General features: G+C 40.8%; 2 protein-coding genes across 7 annotated transcripts in view; one reads left to right on the forward strand and one right to left on the reverse strand.

Annotated features, from left to right (window-relative positions):
- The window catches only part of LOC108249619 (nesprin-2), a 28389-nt gene extending 19257 nt beyond the window's left edge, over nt 1-9132 (forward strand). The window contains exons 17-26 of one of the 2 annotated variants that reach the window (XM_017439104.3): nt 431-625; nt 806-1115; nt 2977-3107; nt 3200-3323; nt 3607-3809; nt 3898-4098; nt 4181-4294; nt 7103-7282; nt 8126-8157; nt 8268-9132. In XM_017439104.3, coding sequence (XP_017294593.1) covers nt 431-625; nt 806-1115; nt 2977-3107; nt 3200-3323; nt 3607-3809; nt 3898-4098; nt 4181-4294; nt 7103-7282; nt 8126-8157; nt 8268-8478 — 1701 coding nt within the window. In that variant the 3' untranslated portion in view covers nt 8479-9132. The remainder of the gene's footprint in view (nt 1-430; nt 626-805; nt 1116-2976; nt 3108-3199; nt 3324-3606; nt 3810-3897; nt 4099-4180; nt 4295-7102; nt 7283-8125; nt 8158-8267) is intronic. The other variant, XM_017439105.3, reaches the window with a different exon arrangement.
- The window catches only part of esr2b (estrogen receptor 2b), a 45745-nt gene continuing 33747 nt past the window's right edge, over nt 9056-21053 (reverse strand). For 2 of the 5 annotated variants that reach the window (XM_025002227.2, XM_025002226.2), the window contains exons 6-11: nt 19365-19703; nt 16833-16971; nt 13708-13841; nt 11804-11987; nt 11188-11523; nt 9056-10255 (exon numbers count right to left, since the gene is read on the reverse strand). In XM_025002227.2, the coding sequence (XP_024857995.1) occupies nt 10141-10255; nt 11188-11523; nt 11804-11987; nt 13708-13841; nt 16833-16971; nt 19365-19703 (1247 nt within the window). In that variant the 3' untranslated portion in view covers nt 9056-10140. 5 annotated transcript variants of the gene reach the window in all.

The raw sequence follows: 21053 nt of genomic DNA on the forward strand, positions 1-21053 counted from the left end.
GGGCTGGGCAGATGGAGGTCATTACCTCTGCAGGAAACACTCAGGTGGACACGTCTTCATTCCATCAGTGAAGAGTAGATTTCCTGATGATAAAATCATTTTTCTGTCCCTCAGGGAAAAATATCTGAACTCAGAGACGCGGCCGACAAAAAGTCTGGATCTCAATCAGATTGAAAATTTATGATGGAAACTGAAAAATCTGCTGCACCAGAAACCTGATTTATTAGTATAGTCCTGAAAGAATTCAAGCTGCCAGAAAACAGAAGTTATTTATCTTTTCACGACTGAGTAATAAAGAAAACATTTTGTGTCATATGTCTTATCTTTTCTCCAAATTAAAACCCCCAAATTAACTTCCTCCCAGACTTTTTATCCATGGTTGTTTACCACTTGCTCCTGGTCTCTTACATGTTATTCTTCCTGTCTGCAGGGCTTCCAACAGGAGATCACCCTGAACACCAATAAGATCGACACTCTGATTGTGTTTGGAGAGAACCTGATTCAGAAGAGTTCTCCTCTGGATGCGGTTCTGATCGAGGACGAGCTGGAGGAGCTCCACTCCTACTGCCAGGAAGTGTTTGGCAGAGTGGCCCGCTTCCATCAGCGCCTCGTCAACAGGAGACCGGTCAGTAGCACACTTCTGAGGTTTGAGCTAGAGCTAAACGTTTGTCCTTCTGGATCCTAAGTTGTTGATAGAATAAAAGTCTGGAAGAGGTCGATCAAAGCATGCTGTAAAAAGTTTTAAAACATGTAAGAACTGCTTCCAGATCCAAGACAGAAACATGTTTCTGTGTTTCTGATGCAGGTTCAGGAAGAGGAAAGAGACGTGTCTGACCATGAATCAGTCCTGACCGACTCACCTGATGTGACCAACGGGACGTCCTGGACAGAGGTAAGGAGGGAGGAGGAGGAGGACGAATCTCCATCAATGGGCAGAGTCTCAGCTGGACGCCAGGCCATGTGCCACCTCCTGGTTCCTCCTCGCGAGCACTCAGGAAGAGAGACCCCTGTCAGCGTGGACTCCATCCCCCTGGAGTGGGACCACACAGTTGATGTGGGAGGATCTTCATCGCATGAGGATGATGAAGATGCCACCTTCTTCAGTGCTTTGTCAGGTAGTTCTAATGACCCAAACATCTCTGAAAGTTGCCTTTGATTCTCTTGAGATGAGTTCTGATTTTTAGAGTGAAATCAGTTCATCGAAGCATTTAATGAGGGAGGAGGTCAGACGGTAGAATAAAAAGCTGCTCTATCAGTGTCTCACATGGTTGTGGAGTTTTGGCCCACTCTTCTTTCCAGCATTGCTTCAGCTCGGTTCTGGACTCTGTCTGGACCGTTTTCTTTTTGAGCCGTTCTGTTGTAGATTAGCGGCTGTGTTTGAGATCATTGTCCTGTTTCATCATGTCTGCAAGGAGTCCAAACCAGCAGCCCTCTCCAAATGTTCTGCTGTGCATTATGGGTAAATATATGTACTTTTGTCTTGTTACATTACTAGGAGCTCTGGATCCAACATTTTAAAAGTCTTGTCCAGGAGAAATGGTCTCCAGAATGAAGTGAAATATAATATATATCAGCAGATAAATACATAAATAAAACATCATAAAGCAAACTTTACACATTTAGAATTGGTAGAATAACATTCTGAAATATGTACAAAACAAAACAACTATTTTAGGGTGAATGAAAACCAAAGAAGTTCTACCTAAAACCTGACTGAAAATATACAGGAAGACATTCACTAAACCAATAAAAACAGGAGAAAACTTGATCAAAAGAAAATGGCTGTTCACCCCACAGTTTCTGTGATATTGTTTACACATGCTTTGGAATATTTACAAATGCACAGCTAATACTTGCAATCAAATGCTCAGAAGGTAACCCCAAATTATTAATAAAGGTTTTAAAGATGAAGAGTTTGAAACTCTGCTGCTGTCAAGGAATGGGTTAGGGTTAGGGCTGCTGAAATCCCAGGACGTTTTGACTTCATTCGGGTTCATTATGGCAGCCAACCGGCAGAAGACCTGTCAGGACACACTCAAAGATCCTCTGAAAGAAAGATGGCAGGACACAGTACAACCAAGGCTGCAACAGGTCAGATGTGAGCAAAGAACATTGTCCCAGAAGTCTTGTGGTTCCTTCAGATGAAACTTTTCAAACCTAAGTTGAGCTGCCATGTTGTTTTTAGAGAGAAGAGGCTTTCTCCTGCATCCCTTCCAAACAACCTATACTTGTTCATTCATGACCTTTGACCCTGAACCTGTTAACTGAGGCCTGTAGAATCTGAGCATTGCACAGTCTGACCTTCGGGGTGAATCTGCTGGGGTAGAACCGTAGAAGACTATCAGCTGTCTTAAATGTTTTCCTCCTGTGGACAATCTTTCTCTCAGTAGAATTTTGGACTCCTGATGTTTTGGTTTGGTTTGACCTTTGACCCTTCTCAGATTGATGGGCAGCAGCAGCTGCTTCTCTCAGGTCATTGCTGATGTCTTTCCACCTTGTTTAATGAATGAGACAGTGTCATTTGCCTGTTTAAGACCTGATAAGGACCAGATGAAAAGTTTGTCTTGATTTAGAAAACTTTACTTTTACCATGAGTCTGGGTAAAAAACTGTCCCGCTTGTCTTTGTTCTGATGTCCTGAACTTCAGTTTGTCGTTTCTGAAAGTGTACTTCAGGAAGCAGCAGTTCCACCCAGAGAGCCTCTCCTCTTTCTTCCAGATGTCACAGAGAATCCAGATTTGTTTGTGAAAGCAGCCTTGAGTAGACTCTCTGCCTCCTGCATGAATGTGAATTACTCTGATTTTTGTTTTAATCCACATGCAACCTGTTGTTTGAAACTTCTGACAAGCAGTAAAACTAATGAAACTAGTGTTGTAATTGTGAAGCAGGTTTCCAGTCTGGGCTTTTCTTTGATACTTTTGGAAGAAACCAGAGATTTTTTTCTTTAGTTTGATGATTATTCATTTCTTTTGTTTAGTAAAGTCAATGAAGGACCCCCCCAGCTGGTGCCACCCCGGCTCTCCGCAGACAAAACGCCTTCCTCGAGAACTCATCCGAGAGCTGAGCTCATCGTCGAGTAGCAGTCCTCCTGTCCCCCAGCAGGGCTACGTAAGAACACACACACATTGAGAGCACCTGTTCCAGATGTGAACCTGCTTCCTGGAAGTCCTCTTCTCGTACCTCTGTGTGCTTCTGCTCAGGCTAGGCTGATGTCAGACTGCAGCGGGAGCATCAGTTGTGTGAAGAAAGTAAAACTGATTCTTAACGATGACGAGGAGCTGATGGATGAAGGTCTGAGCAGCAGCAACAAGCAAACAAGTACAGGTATGCAGGCAGAGAGAAAATTGTGGGGAAAACATGTAAAGGACTACTTTCTGTGGAGGAAAGGTCAAATTCACTCCATCACCAATATCAGTTTAGAAACAAAGCACAATCCTGTACACTACAAACAACAAAATAACCCAGAAAAACAGTCAAGTGTTGTTATTTTTAAGATTTTGTTGTTTAACATTTAGATCTTTAACTACAGACTTATATTATACTGTACATACAGACTTAATACACATTTCTGTATTTACATGAGGATTGAGGCTGGTTCTGCCTTCAGGTGTGATCGAGCGCTGGGAGCTGCAACAGACACAGAAGTTGCCTGGTGAGAAAGATGCCCTGGAGCAGTGGCAGAAGCTCAACTGTGACCTTTGTGATGTCACTTCCTGGCTGGGCAGGGTGCTGCCGGAGCTGGAGAGGCTGCAGCGAATCGCTCCGTCCAGCAGCATCCGCGACATTGAGATCAACATTAGGAAACTGAAGGTAACTTCAGACACAATGAATTCATCCAGTTTTTACCACCTGGCCTTAAGAAGAGAAAGTCTCATGTTTTTTCCTTTGGTGTGTGAAGGAGATGCAGAAAAACTTCAACACCTACAAGTGTCTGATGATCTCTGTGAACCTGAGCGCCCATCACTTCCTGCAGAGTGACAGCGTGGAGCTGCGGGAGCTGCAGGAGGCTCTGAGCTCAGCCAATCACAGCTGGACACAGGCCTGCAGGGTTCTGGAGAGCTGGGAGAGGAGGCTGCACTCAGCTCTGCTGCAGTGTCAGGTCAGACACACAGATCCTAAATGTTCTCACATCATGGAGTCAGACTGTCTGAACGAGCTCACAGCCTCAAACTTCTCTTTAGGAGTTTCATGAAGCACTGCATCTGCTGCTGCTGTGGCTTTCTCAGGCTGAAAGCAAAGTGTGGGCCCTAAACACCGAGCAGCCTGCTCTGATGGAGCATTGGGACATGCTGATGGTGAGACAGCAGAACTTCCCTTCATCTCTTAGGCTCAGCATATTACAGTCATAGGGTGTTATCGACCACCCTCTGCTGTCTCTGATGCAATCCCTAATTTGTCTAAATATCTAGTCGACCTACATAAAAATGAATTTGTTATTCTAGGGGATTTAAATCTAGACTGGTTGACAGCATCTTCAGATAGCTTAAAAACTGTCTGTGATTCTTTAAATATTACCCAGTTAATTAATTACCCCACTCGTCTTAACAACAAATGCCCTCAAAAATCATCACTCCTAGATTTAATTATGACAAACGCCCCGCATAAATATACAGGGATAGGAGTTTTTGCAAACGACCTTAGTGATCATTGCACTATAGGTACAGTCAGAAATCTCAAGTTACCAAAACCTAAGCCACGGATCTTGACCAAAAGAGATTTCAAACGCCTAAATGAGCAAGCTTTTGTCCATGACTTGCTACATTTTAACTGGAATAGGGTCTCTCTTTTTGATAATGTTGACCTTGCCTGGCAGTATTTTCACGAAGAGTTTTTAAGACTAATAAATAAACATGCTCCAGTACGTAAAATTAGGGTAAAGGGGCGAAAAACCCCATGGTTTTCCCCTGATATTAGGGATCTGCTTAAACAAAGAGATGCAGCTTGGGCTAGGGCAAGGACAAATAAAACTGAAGAGAGCTGGCTTTGCTACAGGAAATTGAGAAATAAGTGTACCTTATTAATTAGGAAAGCGAAGTCGGACTATTTCCTTACAGAGATGACAAAAAATTTAAAGGATCCAAAGAAGTTTTGGAAGACAGTGAAATCAGCTACTGAGCAGGAGCCACTGAGTGATTTTCCAAATTTTGTTTGGAATAAAAGTAAAATTGTGTCTGATAAATTAAAAATTTTAAATTCTTTTAATGAGCATTTTATTTCTGTTGGCTCTCTATTTGATAATTTAAATTCTTCTGACCCAAATGTTAACACTGATGAGCTGTTTTTTAATAATGATCGTAATGTTACTACTTTTAATTTTTACCCTATTTGTATAACTGAGGTTCTCAAAGAATTGAAAAGTATAGATACCAAAAAATCGGCAGGACCAGATAACCTAGATCCTTTTTTCCTAAAACTAGCTGCAGAGTTTATAGCAGAACCACTGGCTCATATTTTTAATCTAAGTTTAATTTCTAATAAAATTCCTAGTGTCTGGAAATCAGCATTTGTTTTGCCTCTATTCAAGAGTGGAGAACCGTCACAGGTAAACAATTACAGACCAATATCTAAACTATGTATCCCAGCAAAAATTTTTGAAAAATTAGTTGCAGATCAATTGAAGATTTTTTTAGAATCCAATTGTATTTTACAAACTGTCCAGTCTGGTTTTAGGAAGAAACATAGTACTGTTACTGCCACTTTAAAGGTTATCAATGATCTTATTCAGGCTCTTGATAACAAAAAGCATTGCGTTGCTCTGTTTATTGATTTATCAAAGGCATTTGACACAGTAAATCACAAGCTTTTGATTGACATTCTACACAGGATTGGGCTCTCACAACAGGCCACCATGTGGGTAACTGATTACCTATCAAACAGAACCCAGAGAGTTCAGTTGGCTGGCCTTACTTCTTCTAACTGTACAGTTTTAAATGGTGTCCCACAGGGCTCAGTTCTTGGCCCACTTTTATTCTCTATTTATATAAATAACTTGTGTGAAAATCTGTCAAATGCTTCTTATCATTTCTATGCAGATGATTTAGTGATTTACTGCTGTTCTTCATCAATTGTACAGGCAATTCAATACTTGCAGTCTGCTTTTAATGTAGTTCAAGCCCGCTTACAAACTTTAAAGTTGGTTCTGAATGTGGATAAGACAAAGGCAATGATTTTTTCACACTCTAGGACATTATCTCAGATTCATCCATTACTTACCACTGCTATAGGGACACAAATAGAGTTTGTCAGTAATTATAAATATCTTGGCTTTATTTTAGATAAAGAGCTTTCTTTTAAAAATCACATTGCAAATTTGCTACGAACACTGAAAATGAAAATTGGGTTTTATTACCGAAATGGTTCTTGTTTTTCTCTCAAAGCTAGAAGTAAATTGGTAGCTGCAACATTCCTGCCACTTTTGGATTATGGAGATGTGTTATATATGAATGCTTCAAACAAATGCTTACAATCATTAAATACTGTGTATCATTGTGCTTTAAGGTTTGTAACCGGTAGCAGACGTCTCACACATCATTGTGAACTGTATGCAAAAGCTGAATGGCCTCCTTTAAGTGTACGGAGAATCAATCACCTGATGATCCTGATTTATAAATCTCTACTCGGTCTGGCTCCAGCTTATCTAAACTCTCTTTTACAAAGATCTGTTAATTCCCATTCCTTGCGTTCCAACAACATTTTTCTTTTGTATGTTCCACGTTGCCGAACTGAAAAAGGAAAGCAAGCGTTCAGTGTAATGGCTCCTTCAGCCTGGAATCAGCTCCAGTCAGAACTAAAGATGTCAGAACTGATCTCACTGGACTTATTTCGAGCGATTCTTAAAAACAGGCAACAAGATTCTTTTAAACATTGTCATTGTTTTTAAATTGTTTTATACTTGTGCATATGTATTAATTAATTTTGTTTTGTAACCAGGTTGCTGTTCACTGCAGATTTCTGCCCAGGTCCCCCTTGAAAATGAGATCTAGATCTCAATGGGGTTTACCTGGTTAAATAAATAAATAAAAAATAAATAAATAAATAAATCTCACACACATTATGTGTATATGTATGCTCTGCCAGCTGATATCTGTTGCTGCCTGCTGCAGGATCTACAGGAGGAGCTGAGGGCCAGACGTCGGCAGGTTTCAGCCCTGCAGGACATTTCCTCCCAGCTTCTACTGGAAAACACTGGAGAGGAAAGTGTGGAGGCCAAAGAGAAGATCCACGTCATTGGCAACAAGCTTCATCTGCTGCAGAGACAAGTGGCTGCTGCCTTACGCTCACCGGTGAGTCCGTCCGCACCTTCATCTGAATTACAATAACATCCTGTTTTAATCTCAGTGAGGGAATGAACAGAGCTGAGATGTTAGATTCTCTTTCAACCAGGATGTGGTGAATCCTAAAACTTCAAAACAAAGCAACTGTGTTTGTTTTAATCTGAGAGAAAATGACTGGTAGGCTTAATGCTCTATTTTAAGTTTCTGTGAGCCAGGCAGACATAGTCATAGTCTAACAACCTTCAGGAGGGAGATTAAACTGCAGAAACGCAGCATCTCATGCAGTTTAAAGCTTGGAACATCTTCAGCTTCTGAATCAAAGTCCAGATGCTTCAGATGCTTTAACCTTTAGGATTTCTTTCCTCTTTCAATCTCAGTTAAGTGTAATATCTCAACAGACAGTCCATAATCATATCCGAGACATTGTTTAATTTATATTTCCCAAAATAAGTAGTGTTCTGTCTACATACCTGCATTAGATTAAATTCAGTTTGGTTGTAAAGTTTCTGCGTGATGAAATCTCTTCAACAACCTGTTAATACAGTTTACTGTTAAAGGATCATTCCCTTAAGTTATGAATAATGAAAGTTGCTCCTTGACTTTTTAAATTATTTGGAATCTGGATCATTATTTGGCACTGATTGTTCTTTAAAATGAAGAAATATTTGCCAAATGTAGTAAACAGTTCTGCCCAAACTAACTGGTTGGTCTGAAAACCCTCAGTTTCCATCACGAGGTAGAGATCAGCATTTGTTCATAAAAATGTTAGAAAGTTTAGACTTGGAGTTAAACATTTCCATCTAATAAAGTGATTAGATTTTGAAATGAAAGGAAACTTGTCTTTCTTTACAGACGGCTACAGTCAGACCACCAACAGCTAAAAGGTAAAAGTTTTGGTTTTCATGCAACCTTTTTACAGAAATTTAAACATTTGATACATTTACCATGTTCAGCTGTAAATAAGATATAGATTTGAGTATCTTTTGTTCCCAAGCAGGGAGAAGAGGAGGGATTCTTCCCCCCCTCGACCGTTCCTGGTCCGGGTCCTGCGGGCTGCACTCCCCCTCCACCTGCTCTTCTTCCTGCTGCTGGTTCTGATCTGCCACCTTCCTCTGTCTGACCACTACAGCTGTACGCTGTCCAACAACTTCGCCCGATCCTTCTACCCCATGCTGCGGTACACCAATGGGCCCCCGCCCACATGAAGCCCCGCCCATTCGTTGAACAAAAGGTGAATCTGAAATCCGTACAGTGACGAGTCGTGTTTGAAGGAAGCTGCTTTGCTCCACTGCCCGTCATCTACTGGCTTTGTTTTAGAGTCTGTAGAGGTTTAAAGTGTATTTACTTGTTGACATCCCTCCAGAACAGCTATGCCAGGAGAAAAAAGGTTTAACATTTACATTAACACTCCAGCTGTGAAGGGTTAGGCTAACTACTGCCACTAAGTCTGTTGTTTTTGTTTGTTTGTTTGATTTTAAAGACTTGATGTAGAAAGATGTCATTTTTATATATATATATTCAGATGAGCCACTATTTGTAACTAGATAAACCATAACGATAAATTAATTTTGTATATAAAGTGCTAAGAAGTCAGGACTGATGCTTGATGATAAATAGGTTAAAGCAGAGACGTGGTGGGTTTTTTAGCTGCAGAACTAGCTGAATTCAGGCACAAAGACCATGACACGTGTGAAAGTTACTCTTAATTCTGGTCCCATTTATTTTTTGATGGAATCTTAGCCTCAAATACTTATTATGCCAAAACGAAAAACAGAAAATGTGTAAAGTTTGCTTTATGACGTTTTATTTATGTAAAGATTGTATCTTTTTGCCTGATAATAAACTATTTGTTTACAGTATCACTGCGTTTAAGAGCGGTTAAGTCCAGGAACAAACAGGCAGAAACCTTTGAATGAGTTTTGTTCACAAACAACAGGAACATTTTCAGCATTTGCAAGCCACAGACAGGAGAAAAACAGGTTACAGTAAACACATTACTGGTCTAAGGCTGAATTTATGAATGCGTTTAGGGGTAGCACGTGCAGGAAGATGAAAATTAACTGAAGTTGTTAATGTCATTTATGTTTAACTGTACTTTTTCTTTAGCATAGAAAGGTGCTGGTCAACTCTTACTTCCAAGAAGTCGAAGCCCCACTTTGCTCTTTGTGGTCACAGATACGGTGTGAAACTGATCCAGATCTGCTTATTCTCATTTCAAGAGTATGCCAGTAGAATAACTCCTCTACAATGGCTTCTTTTTGTACCCAAAACAAGCAGGCACATGGTGACCAAAGCTGCAAAAGTATGAAGTGACTTAAATTATTTAGAAGGTTAACATACAGTCTATAATTAGATAGATGCAAAGAATTCAGCCTTAGTTTCCAGAGAGAACAGAGTATTAACAGTCACTTCAGTTAAAGGCCACATACTGCTGCTTCTTTGCACAAGAGTAGAAAAATGTTGCATTAACAGGCACCAGTTCAAACACCACAGTTCACAGAGAGGAAGATACACTGCAGAGGGACAAAGAACAGGGAAACAGTCAGAAAACAAGTGTCTGGTCCACATGCAACCTTAGGAATCAGATGGCTTGTTCTGAATGTTACAACAACACCAGTAAAAATAAAAAAAGCACAAACTGCTTGGCAGAGGTTCAGTGATGTTCTAATGAACATCTATTGTAGTGCACGTTCACGAAAAATATTTACCAACAAAATATACAGTTGCTCAAAAATGGTTTGGTTTTGAAAGACTAAAAACATCTCGAAGGAAAAAGGATTTCACCTTACATCAGCACTTTGTGGTTTTCTCTTTGTTTCTCAGGGTTCTACAGGGGTGGTACCTTTAGGTTCAGTCTTATGGTCCTTTCACCCCTCTAAAGTCGTTTCCATGACAACACGATCAGAGATGATGTAACTAACTGGCTCCACTGATGAACCCCCATCCTCCGCATCCAGGGACCAGTGCTCTGCTGGGATGTAGCTGGAAAATAATAAGAATAAAAAGTCAACATATAGATGGACTTTATTTTTTTGTCCTGTTATGGCATTACAGGCATACCATATAGATAAGATGGCTGCCTACGTGTGCCAGGACAGATTTACTTTATTAAATCAGGACTGAATCTAGCATCAGAGTAGGCAGGCCACATTGTTGCAACAGCAACCTGTTTGTATGACCTAATGAAGAGAGGTTTCTCTGGGACTGGCTTTTTAAATATTTCCTTGTATATACACGTCAGCAGTCCATAACAATCGTTCACGCTCTCGCTCACACCTATAGTTACCAGTTAACCTAACATGCATGTTTATGGTCTTTGGGGTTGCACAGTGGAGCAGTGGTTAGAGCCATTTCCTCCAACAGACCAAAAACCTACATGTTAGGTCAACTGGTAACTCTGAAGATCTGTCCAGGGTGTCCCCGTCTCTCACACAATGACCACTGGAGACAGGACCCAGAAAGGAGAAGAAGGTAAAGGAAACTGATGGAAGAATCTTGAGTAACCACAGAGAGACCCTGTAAACTCCACACCACTGTGCCACACTTCATACAGACAAATATTCTAATGTATGAAGTCCTTAAAACACCCTAAATTACCTACGAGAAGACGACAGAGAGTAATACCAGATCCTGCTGTATAATTTGAGAAAATCTCACCTAGCCCTGTCCTAAAATGGTAAAAACAAAGCAACTGGACTTCTACTCTGTAGATGAAGATGTTTCACTTCTTATTTTGATTAAAAACTGGAGAGTGTGGAGAACCAAGGTATGATGCAGGGTAAAGCTTGGACCTCCACAGAACCCAGTGTTCTCTTGGGATTTGCCATACACTAACATCTAACTACTACTCTCCTAAAATAGACCTCAAAATAAAGAAAACTGAAAGGTTTGAATAAATGAACACTAGAACTTACTCATCGCTGTCTATTTGAGACCCAACTAAAGTCTGTGGTGAAGGCGTGGATGGGAAGGTCCCACCCACGGTCCGGTCTTTAGCTGGTTCCTGTGGAGGCTCATGAAAGCTGTTAGTGCTGGGGTGAGGGGTGACGATGTCTGAGCCGGGCTGCAGATGAAACGAAGGTGGGGGATACTGCAGCCCATCCGAGTACGTATCAGAGCTTGGTGAGGATGAGGCAGTTTGACTGCTACTGCTGCTTGATGTGTTGGCATCCAGCATCTCCAAGAGGAGGTTGTAAACCAGAACTACGTTCTTTCTCTTCATGTTTGACAAGTGGTCCATCCCTTTGTTACTGCGGAGAGACGAGGGTGACAGTGAGCCCAAGAAAGCACATAAACATCAAAGTCTCCTGAACTCAGTATCTGATTAGCTGCTTTAAGCTGTAATTTCACCAAGCTTACCTGAAACATGCAGCAAAACTACAAAACCATTTCACAGAGTGTAACACTTAACGTTGTAAAGACTTGTTTCAGAACCTATGGTTGTGCTCAGTAAAACTAGGTGATAATGGTGCAGAGAGGAAACTGCTGCCTTAGACAAAGCTGCGGATGTGATGATTTCTGGGTGTGTACCTGACGTGGCGGATGTGAGACAGCAGCATGGCGAGGTGGCCCAGGCGCAGGGTTTGCTGCTGCGTCGACAGTCCCAGTTTGGAAATGGCCCAGACCAGCGCATCAATCACAGAGTCCAGGAGCCGCAGCAGCTTGTTCCGGCTCTCCAGCTCCTCTGTGGTTTGTGGAGAACTCGTGCTCAGATCTGCAACAAACAGCACAACATCTCAACCAAAAGACCCTATACCTTCTATCAGCTGCCAACAGCGTTTACATGTTCTCCCACACAGGCAAACTTCCCAAAGAAAAGTCTGTCGACACTTGAACCTGCGAGGCAACTCCTCCACCGTGCAACATTTTGAGGATGTTTTTAATGCAAAAGTTTCAGAAGTTATAAGAACCAATAATGCTCATGATGTTTTCTGCTTTTTAGGCCCAGTCTTTTAGTGTTTGAACTAATCAACAGATAACTGGTTAGAAATTCTTGTGACCTCGAGCTGCAGAGAAACAGATTTTAATCACATACCATAAACCTGATCCAGGTCTGTTATTAGGTTGAGGTAGATTGTTTGGTTTATTGGCATCCATGGCTTCTTTATTTCTGCCATCTGGCTCAAAGACCCCTAAAGATTTTGTGACGGAGTCTTGAAGTGAAACATTAGAAAACAACAGAAGAGAAGCTGTAGATCACGCTGTCCGCCCACCACCAGCACAAAGCCCAAACCTTTCATCCATCTCAATTAATAAATCTTAGACGTCCTCTCTTGTTTTCCCTGACTTTGCTCTATTTCACTTCTTGCACAATTTGTTCTCTTTTTTTGTCCCACATTTCATGGTTTTGTCCTGGAGCAGAGTCAACAGAGGATGGTGTGTGTGCCTTCAGGAGGAAACTTTGTTCAACCAAACTGTGAGGACATGTAGCGAGGTCGGTCACCTCCAAAAAATCTGTCTGCTGGTGGGAGGGGGCAGTGAGAGAACGCCGTGACCCCTGGAAACACATTCAGGTTGAAAAAAAAAACAACAACACAAAGCTGTGCAGAAATTAGGTCCATGTTTGCGGGTCAGAGGAAGCAGTCCATCAGCCACACTTAGTGAAAACAAAAACCACAATAAAGCTGACATTAGATTTAGTGTCATGGCTTTTACTGTATCAACATGTTCTATAAAGTTTTAAACTCAGGAAAGTACTACAAAGCTAAAAAGAGGTTTTGCATCCAATGCACTTCAGTCAAGCATGGACCATAAGTCAGCTCTCAGCTTCAGTACACATCAGTACAGATGTGGGAAAAGGAAAACCTTTTTACTTTTAGAGGGATTTTTGTTTCAGGACATTTTCAAGCTAAATTTTACCCGTGTTAAAAGCAAACTAAAAAAAGCTCTAGTTATATTACGTTTCAATTGTACGCATTTAATTTACATATTAGATTTAATTTATTTGCAAGAACTGGTTCTGTCCCCAGCAGAACTCAAAGGTTTTCAGTTTGTCTCTCATGGTTGTGGAGGAGTTGTGGCCCACTCTTCTTTCCAGCATTACTTCAGCTCATTGGTTTCTGCTCAGCTCTCTGAGGTTCTGGACTCTGACTGGACCGTTCTGTTGTAGATTAGCTGCTGCGTTTGGGATCTTGTCTTGTTTTATATTTTATTTCAGTCAATCTTGTGGTTATCAGGAGGATTATTTAGTCAGCCTTGCCTTACTGCAGGGTTAAAACACACTTTATTCTAAATAATGTTGGCCATTTTCCCCAGCATGTGGGTTAGATATGAGCAGAACGGCCCTCACACTCTGCGTTTCACATTCTGTCAGTAAACATCAACAAAGATGAGACAAACGTATCTGGGTTATGTAAGAACCAAAGCACACATTGCAGCACTGATTACACACGATCAAAGACACTGCAGGTTTATTCTGCATCAGGAACACTCACTGGAGTTGAGGAGTATCATGGCCTTCAGACAGACGTACTCCTCCCTCTGCAGCTTGAGCTCACGAAAGCGAGAAGTGGCTGCCAGCAGCATGTCGAAAATCTCCATGATGCCCTCCACACACTGTCCCTCCTCCCTGAGGAGGTAAAACAGGTTCAAAACTTCAAATATACTGAGAGTATGGTTCAATGCAGTTAAACAACACAGACTGTAACAATCAGCTGAGCCACTCTGAAGCTTCCTGGCTGCAGCACATAAACTGACAGAACTTACAGAGGATGGCTTCAAGTGGCCAGCTGAGGTCTGGTATTTTACAACATGGTGGGAGAAAACCAACATATGAAAAAGGATCATTAAACCAGGAAATGAACAATGTTTTATTTACACAAACAGACTGAGGGGCTGTGGCTCAGTGGTTAGAGCAGCTGTTGGAGGTTCGATTACTGGCAGCAGTCACATGTCATACGCACTGTATGAAAGGAGTTTAAAGCACTGATTAGACTCTATAGAAGGATTAATTCAAGTTAGTTTTGTAGAGATGTAGTAGAGTGCTGTGTGGATGTGTGATTGGGTAAATGAGGACGGATTGTAAGGTGCTTTGAGTGGCCTGATTGGACAGTTCATTTCCTGGTCTTACAGACATTTATTTTTTTTTTCTTTCTTTTTGCTTTTAATAATTGTCCTGTCAAACTTCAGGTACACACACAAACACAAAAAGAGTTAAATAACAAAATTAAAACTGACTTGTGAGGGACAAATAGTTCAACCTGAATCCAACCCAAATCTGACCCACGGTTCTTCTCACAGAAACAACAACAAACTCACTACCATCTGATTTTCCACTAGAGATTAAAGCTACATCAACAAATAACCAAAGGGGGGAAAACAAAAGAAAGCATGCAATTACTCAGCCGACCTATAAACAACGCAGCAGCAACATGAATAACTTCTGCATCCAGTGCAGATCCAGATGTTCTAACAGGCTCCATAGGTCGTGGAGAACTCTGCAGGACCTAAAACAAACCTGCTGTGCTCGTGTTGCTGGGAAATCTCAGGCTCTTTTAATCTTTTTGTTAATTTTCTAATAATTGTAATCATTTTCCAAATGATTTAGTTGAACTTGTGTGAGTCAGTGCAGCTTCAGGATGTAAATTAGTCCTGTGTTTTAAATCCACCCATCAGAGTGTGTACGTTGGATAGTTAGAGCTGCATCCGTTAAATCACCCCCCCCCCCCCCCNAAGCACCAAGAATGTGTTACTTGAATCTCTTACTGAAGATTCTGCTGATAAAAGCTGGTAAATGACCCGACATTTCCTGCAGTTCAACAGCAGATTGTTTACTATGAATCCAAAGGTGATCAGCAGACAGACAGTCTTTGTCTGGGTAAAGTTGAAGGTCGGGCTGGAAGAGAACAGGGAGGGACAGGAGGGGAGCCATCGTATCAGAGGATTTACAGATAAATCTACAACAAATGTTGCAGATATCTGGTGTTTAGGTCAGCTCCTCATTTCTTTGTTTCAAGAAACACTGAGCAGATGAAAATCCCAGCAGCAAGTATTAAACACTCCTATTCAGAAAAAAAAGCCTCCGTTCTTTTAAAGAAGCTTTTAAGTTTAAAAAAAGAAGGAAAATCATTAAATGTCCAATAAAAGAAAGTCTTTACAACCTAAAGAGAAAAACAGCCTTCATTTAAGACAAACCAACACTAAATCCAGGTGTTCAGTCAAGACTTGGTGACTGAAAAGAAGCCATCCTATTTGATTTATATGATTTATGTTTTATAAAACTATTCAGGCACCCCATGCCCTGTGAACATAGACCATTACTATGGGAGTCATTGTAAGAGAAGTTAGAAAAACTTTATTTGCAATCAGTTCCCTAAAAGGGGGCAAGCTGACCCAACCATGCCATCAGAATGCCCTCAATGCCCCCAGATCCTCTCATACTTTTCAATATTCAGTTTTCCATTCTTCTCATGAAACCACAGAGTAACTCTTTATTTCTTTAAATTCTCCTCTTCTGACAACCCAATCAGTGAATCTAAAGTGAAATAACACCAATTATTCAAACTTTTCAGGGAAGTATGAGACAGTTTGAGCTCCAGCTGAGAAACCTCAATCTTTTAACTTCATGACTTACTTTGTGTCTTTGTTTTGAAGGCGGGACATAAAAATACAACTTACTACCAAATGACAGTTGGTAGAAGTAATAAAACGTAGTTATGGTAAAAGTTGTTTTTTATGTGCAGAGACAAAATGACTCGGCTGGTTTGTAATAATCTAAAGTCAGACGGACAACAATCTGATAGACGTGATTTTTTATCGTGCAGGCGAGAATCACACGTGCTCGGCGTATTCAAATGGAGGCGTGTCAGAGGAGGCCTCTCGTGCACTCACACTTTTCTTGGATGTACAATTGAAATGTGCAAAGTTTCATCTGTCTGGATTTTTTGATGCGTACGCCATTTTCTTGATTTAAGTCATTTAAGTTTCAGTTTTTGTACATGAGGCCCCTGGTGTGTAATCACATTTAATTTAATGATAAAGTAAACAAGCCATTGTTTTAGGGGAAATTTGTTTGCACTTCCTTTTTCTCTGCTCTTTCTGAATGAGTTTAGATTACTTGCTTTTTCACCAAATAAACATCTGAAAGTGGTAAAATGATTGTATTGCACATCTTTTACGGTAGTTAGCTTCAATCCCGATCTGGAGTGGACAAAGTCCTACACACTGCAGCATGACAAGTAGAACAAGACTTGAAATCTAAAATATTAATAATAACAGATGTAATGACAAAGACAGAAGTGTCCTGTGCATTGTGGTAATTAATGACTCACAAACACACAATTTCCAAGAATGAGAAAAGATTTTCTACAAATATAAGCCAACAACAATTGGAACAGAAAACAAAATCATTTTTCTGCCTCACAAAAACAGGTGATCAAACAGCTACCTGCTGACCCTGGCCAACTTCATAAAAGCTTTTAAGCCGTGTAATGAGTCACTGCAGGACTTTCAGTCCAAAATAAACTCAGCTCCAGCTGAAACCTGCCAAACGTCCTGTTTCGAAAATACATCAGCTGCTCACTACAAGCACTGAGCCACACATGGTGGAAAATGTTCTCACCTGCTGAGTTTAAAGTCTGGAGAGAAGATGAGTTTCCCAGGATGATCCACCGACCTCCACATCAGGCCCAGCATCAGGATCTCCAGCCAGCAGCATTTCAGCAGGTGGATTTGGTCGGCTAGACTCAACTCTACAAAACCTGAGGACGAGATACACCAGAAAAAGTGTTAACAGCCATTCAGGCGGTTTGATTTATCACTATAGTTAGAGCCGTTACTGTCAGCTGATTAAAAAAAGATTCTGGTAACTTGTGTTGTGTTCCACACCACTCTTTGTACAGATGTATTTACTCAGCCATACATTGTTGCACAACTTCAGGCTCAGAACTAAAGTCTTCAGCAGATGAAGCTCTGAACTCCAGGGGTTCCACTTCAGAGGTCAGAGGTCACATCACACTAAAGCTCAAATTATATTTCATCAGTTTTCTGCCACACATCCCAACAAAACCAATAAAACAGAATCAAACTCACCCACCACCTTTCAGGTGAGTGTTTTAAATAAAGATCTCACATGATCTGTTAGCCCTCAGAGTCTGCAGGAGACTAACTTCAGTCTCAATATCTGTAAAATGAACAGTGTTCAAGTCAAGTTTGTGTTTTCTACAGCCAGTATGTGAGCTGCGTCTGCTGGAGAGGTTTCAGAAATGTTTCAAATGTTTGTTGGGTTTTCGGTTTCCTCCTGAGTCTCAGAGGTTTGAAGTGTTGTTGCTTGAATTTTAAACATGTATTAAACAATTGTGCAACACTTTTTTTTAAAAATCAGAACAATTTAAATTGTAAATTTAGCTTGTACTGTGTTTAATTCTTTATCGTCTCTGCTGTTGGAAAACATCCCCACAGCATGACGCTGTCACCACCGTGCTTCACTGTAGGGATGGTAGGTTTGCCTCAGACATGGTGTTGTCCTTGATGTTTGGTCTCATGTGACCACAGCAGCAGCTTCTTCATGTTTCTCCTCCATGAAGCTCAGCTCTGAGCAGCTTCTAGTGGCCCTGTGGACAGATCCTCCCTCTCCTCTAGAAATAGTACTTTTTACTGAATTACTTTTACAGATTCATGTCATTTTGTGCTGCATGCATGAGGATCCTAACAATCCTCTTCTCTGATTTGGTCAAACTTCTTCCAGAACATCAAGCCTTTCACTGAGTTAATGGACCAAAAAAACAAAAATGACCTAATCTCAAAAAGCACTATAACAATAGATAATTCTTCTAACCTAACAGAACAGAATAGTTCTTGTGTATTTTGCTTGACAGATAGCCTTGTTCACCTGTCTGCACCTTGTTAGTCCTTTCATAGAGCAGACAATGTGAACTCATTTTCATCCTCTGAGTGAAGAATAAAAAAATACTACCGGGAAAACCATCTTATTTAGAATGGTGAGTCTTTGTGAGCCCTTCACATTAGCACATTTCCTGAGCAGCTTCCTGCTGGGCTGAACAGTGACTGACAGCAGGAGAACAGAAAATGGAAGAGTAGTGAATGAGAAAGAAAGGGTAGGAAAACCAATCTAATGGAAAAAGATAAAGTTTAAAAAAGGCAGTGCAGCCGGATTGGGTCTAAGAGGTTTATGATTCTTTACAGATCCTGATACATGATAAATTATCCACCACAATAAAGATACAAGAGCAGCAAAAACAGGTAAAACTCAGTCCCTAATCACGATTCAATACGAGTTTTATTCAGCACACTGAGAATCATTTTTACTATCCAATAATGGAAAAGGCTGCTCACAAACAGGTCAAATTTTGAAACCTGACTTATAATGAAACAATCATTAACCTGCCCGCCACAGATGTTTCAATAACTCAGAACTGAGCAGAAAAAAAAGGCATTTTCTACATTATAACTAATAAAACACAAGTTAACGTTTTCTTTTTGGAATCTCATCTGATTCACAGGAGAAAAGTAAAGCAAACCTTCAGTGTTTGTTGCTGTTTAAACTGCAGTTCTCCTCCTAAACAGGAGGTGTCAGTAATGAGAAACTACAGCTGAAAATAAAAATAGTTGTCCGCTAAAAGAAGCGTCTTCGTGAAAGAACTTAATTTTACTTTTGCTACTATTCTACTTTTTCAAAGCAGATGTCTGCAGAAACAAATCACTGCAGACTCCCCACCTACCATTTAAATCCAAGAAATGAAAAATGGAATAAATCAATAAATCTAGATTAGATCCCAAAACTGTATTGTTACACAGCTGCTCTACTGATCAAATCACAACGTTCAAGAATCAGTTCATCTCCACATCTATAATGACCAACTCTATAGCCATGGTTCCACCAATGTCCTGGTTTCCATCAACTTCTGCTAAATGTTTGGCTACTAAAGAGAAACTCGTCACAAATAAATAAATAAAATAAAGGGATTTTTTTAAATGTCTTAGTTGATGGATACATAGAAAAACTAAAGTTGAAATCTCTTAATCTCCTAGTGAAATATTTTTTTAGTCTGAAGCTGTAAAAAGATGCATTTTTATCAAACTGTTCCAGGACCTGGATTTTATTTGAGGATTTGTGTTAAAGTTCACATCTTACCTGGGATCTTTTTAGCCCAGCTGATCATGAGCACCAGCTCCTTGTCTGCCAGGTTGGTTAGAGACATCATCATGCTGGCCTCTGTGAAGGGCTTCTTCAGGTCCTCCATCAGGTAGATCTCTGGGGGCTCCGCCTCCATAATGCGGGAAATGAACTCCTCCGGACTCATGGTCGACTGGTGGTTCGGCTGAGTCACGGGGACGAGCGAGGAGAACGGAAGCTCTATGGGGGGGAGGCGCTGTGCCCGGGAGCCAATTCCAATCCTTACCAAACCCCGAGGCTGGAGGCCTCCGCGACGGTGCCGGGCTCCTCGATAGCTGCAGCGTTCACGCCTCACACCTGAAAGATAAAAGGCAGCGAGAGCGCCACATGGTCACATGAACTCACTGAAGACTTACAAACAGAGGGGCGCAGCAAAGACACGGCCGTCTTCTTGTGTTGTGTGCAGTTCATCTGGTTGTTCACTAACAAGATGCTGTTCAGATGCAGAGTGTGAGTAGCCTTATCCCCCCCCGAGATCCTGAGATCATCTGTAAAATCTTTCATCTAGTTTCAGTTCACACCGTTTTTTACAACAGACAAAACTCAATCTTTTGTTGTGAAGGAATCAAAATGTTCGGTGTGACGGGATCACAAACACTCTCAGGATTAAAGACGACATACGACAAACATGAAGACATGCCAGAAATGTTGCTGCTAAAGCCGACATTTTGTCCAGTCCACAGCTGTCTCCTTTTCCTCCAAATCTAATCAAGTGTTTAACTTCCATTCATTGTTGGAGCGATATCTCTGACAGATCTTTGTGATGTCATCTACTGCAGCGAGAACTTGTAAAGCCTGGCATCTCGAACTCATGCATCCAGGGCAGGATCGAGAAGGGTCTGGGCCCCTTTGGGTCCCCACTGACATTCTTTTTTAAACACCAACAAATGACAGAATGTAACACCTTAACTTCAAGGCTGCTATTCACCCAGAAGAAGAGCAGAAGCTGCTCTTAGCTTTAAGGGAACATCTGAAGCAAAGAAAAACTACAAACCTACCATCTGTAACAATGACAAAGTCAGTTCACTTTTTTAATGAGCCACTGCTGCACATCTGAACAGTTTCTTTATTTAAACTGAAAAATTTAAACTAAATAATTTTATGGAGTCATGGCAAAAAGAGAGAAAAGGTCAAGATTCAGCTAGAATTTACATCCTTGAAAAGCTTTTGTTTCCTGGACCTCAGGATGAAGGTGAAAATACGGAATAATTACATAAAACAGCAACACTGCATCTACAAAGCAACACAAATATTTACAGACCATCATGACTCAGAACCACATAAAGTAAAATCATTTAGTAAAACTAGTATCTTATTTAAAACTGCAAAATAAATTAATCTACCAACATCCCATTAGGCAGGTTTGAAATTAATGTAGGTTTCAGACAATTAAAACGTTTTCCAACATTGTGGATGGGCATCTCATTGGAAATAAGGTGTTAGGAAAGCATCCAATCATTAAAAACTATAATACTATCTTGGGGCCCTGGACTACTGCCCCAGTAAGCTCTTTGGAAAGTCTGGTTTTGCTTACATCAGTTTGACACAAGTTACTATCCAGCTTTCATAACGTCAGACTCGCAGATTGTGACACGTACAAGTCATTCATGATATTTAAAATCGGACCGATTTCAGACTTAATTTAAA

This window comes from Kryptolebias marmoratus, linkage group LG10 (assembly GCF_001649575.2).
Source record: "Kryptolebias marmoratus isolate JLee-2015 linkage group LG10, ASM164957v2, whole genome shotgun sequence".
NCBI classification, from domain to species: Eukaryota; Metazoa; Chordata; class Actinopteri; order Cyprinodontiformes; family Rivulidae; genus Kryptolebias; species Kryptolebias marmoratus.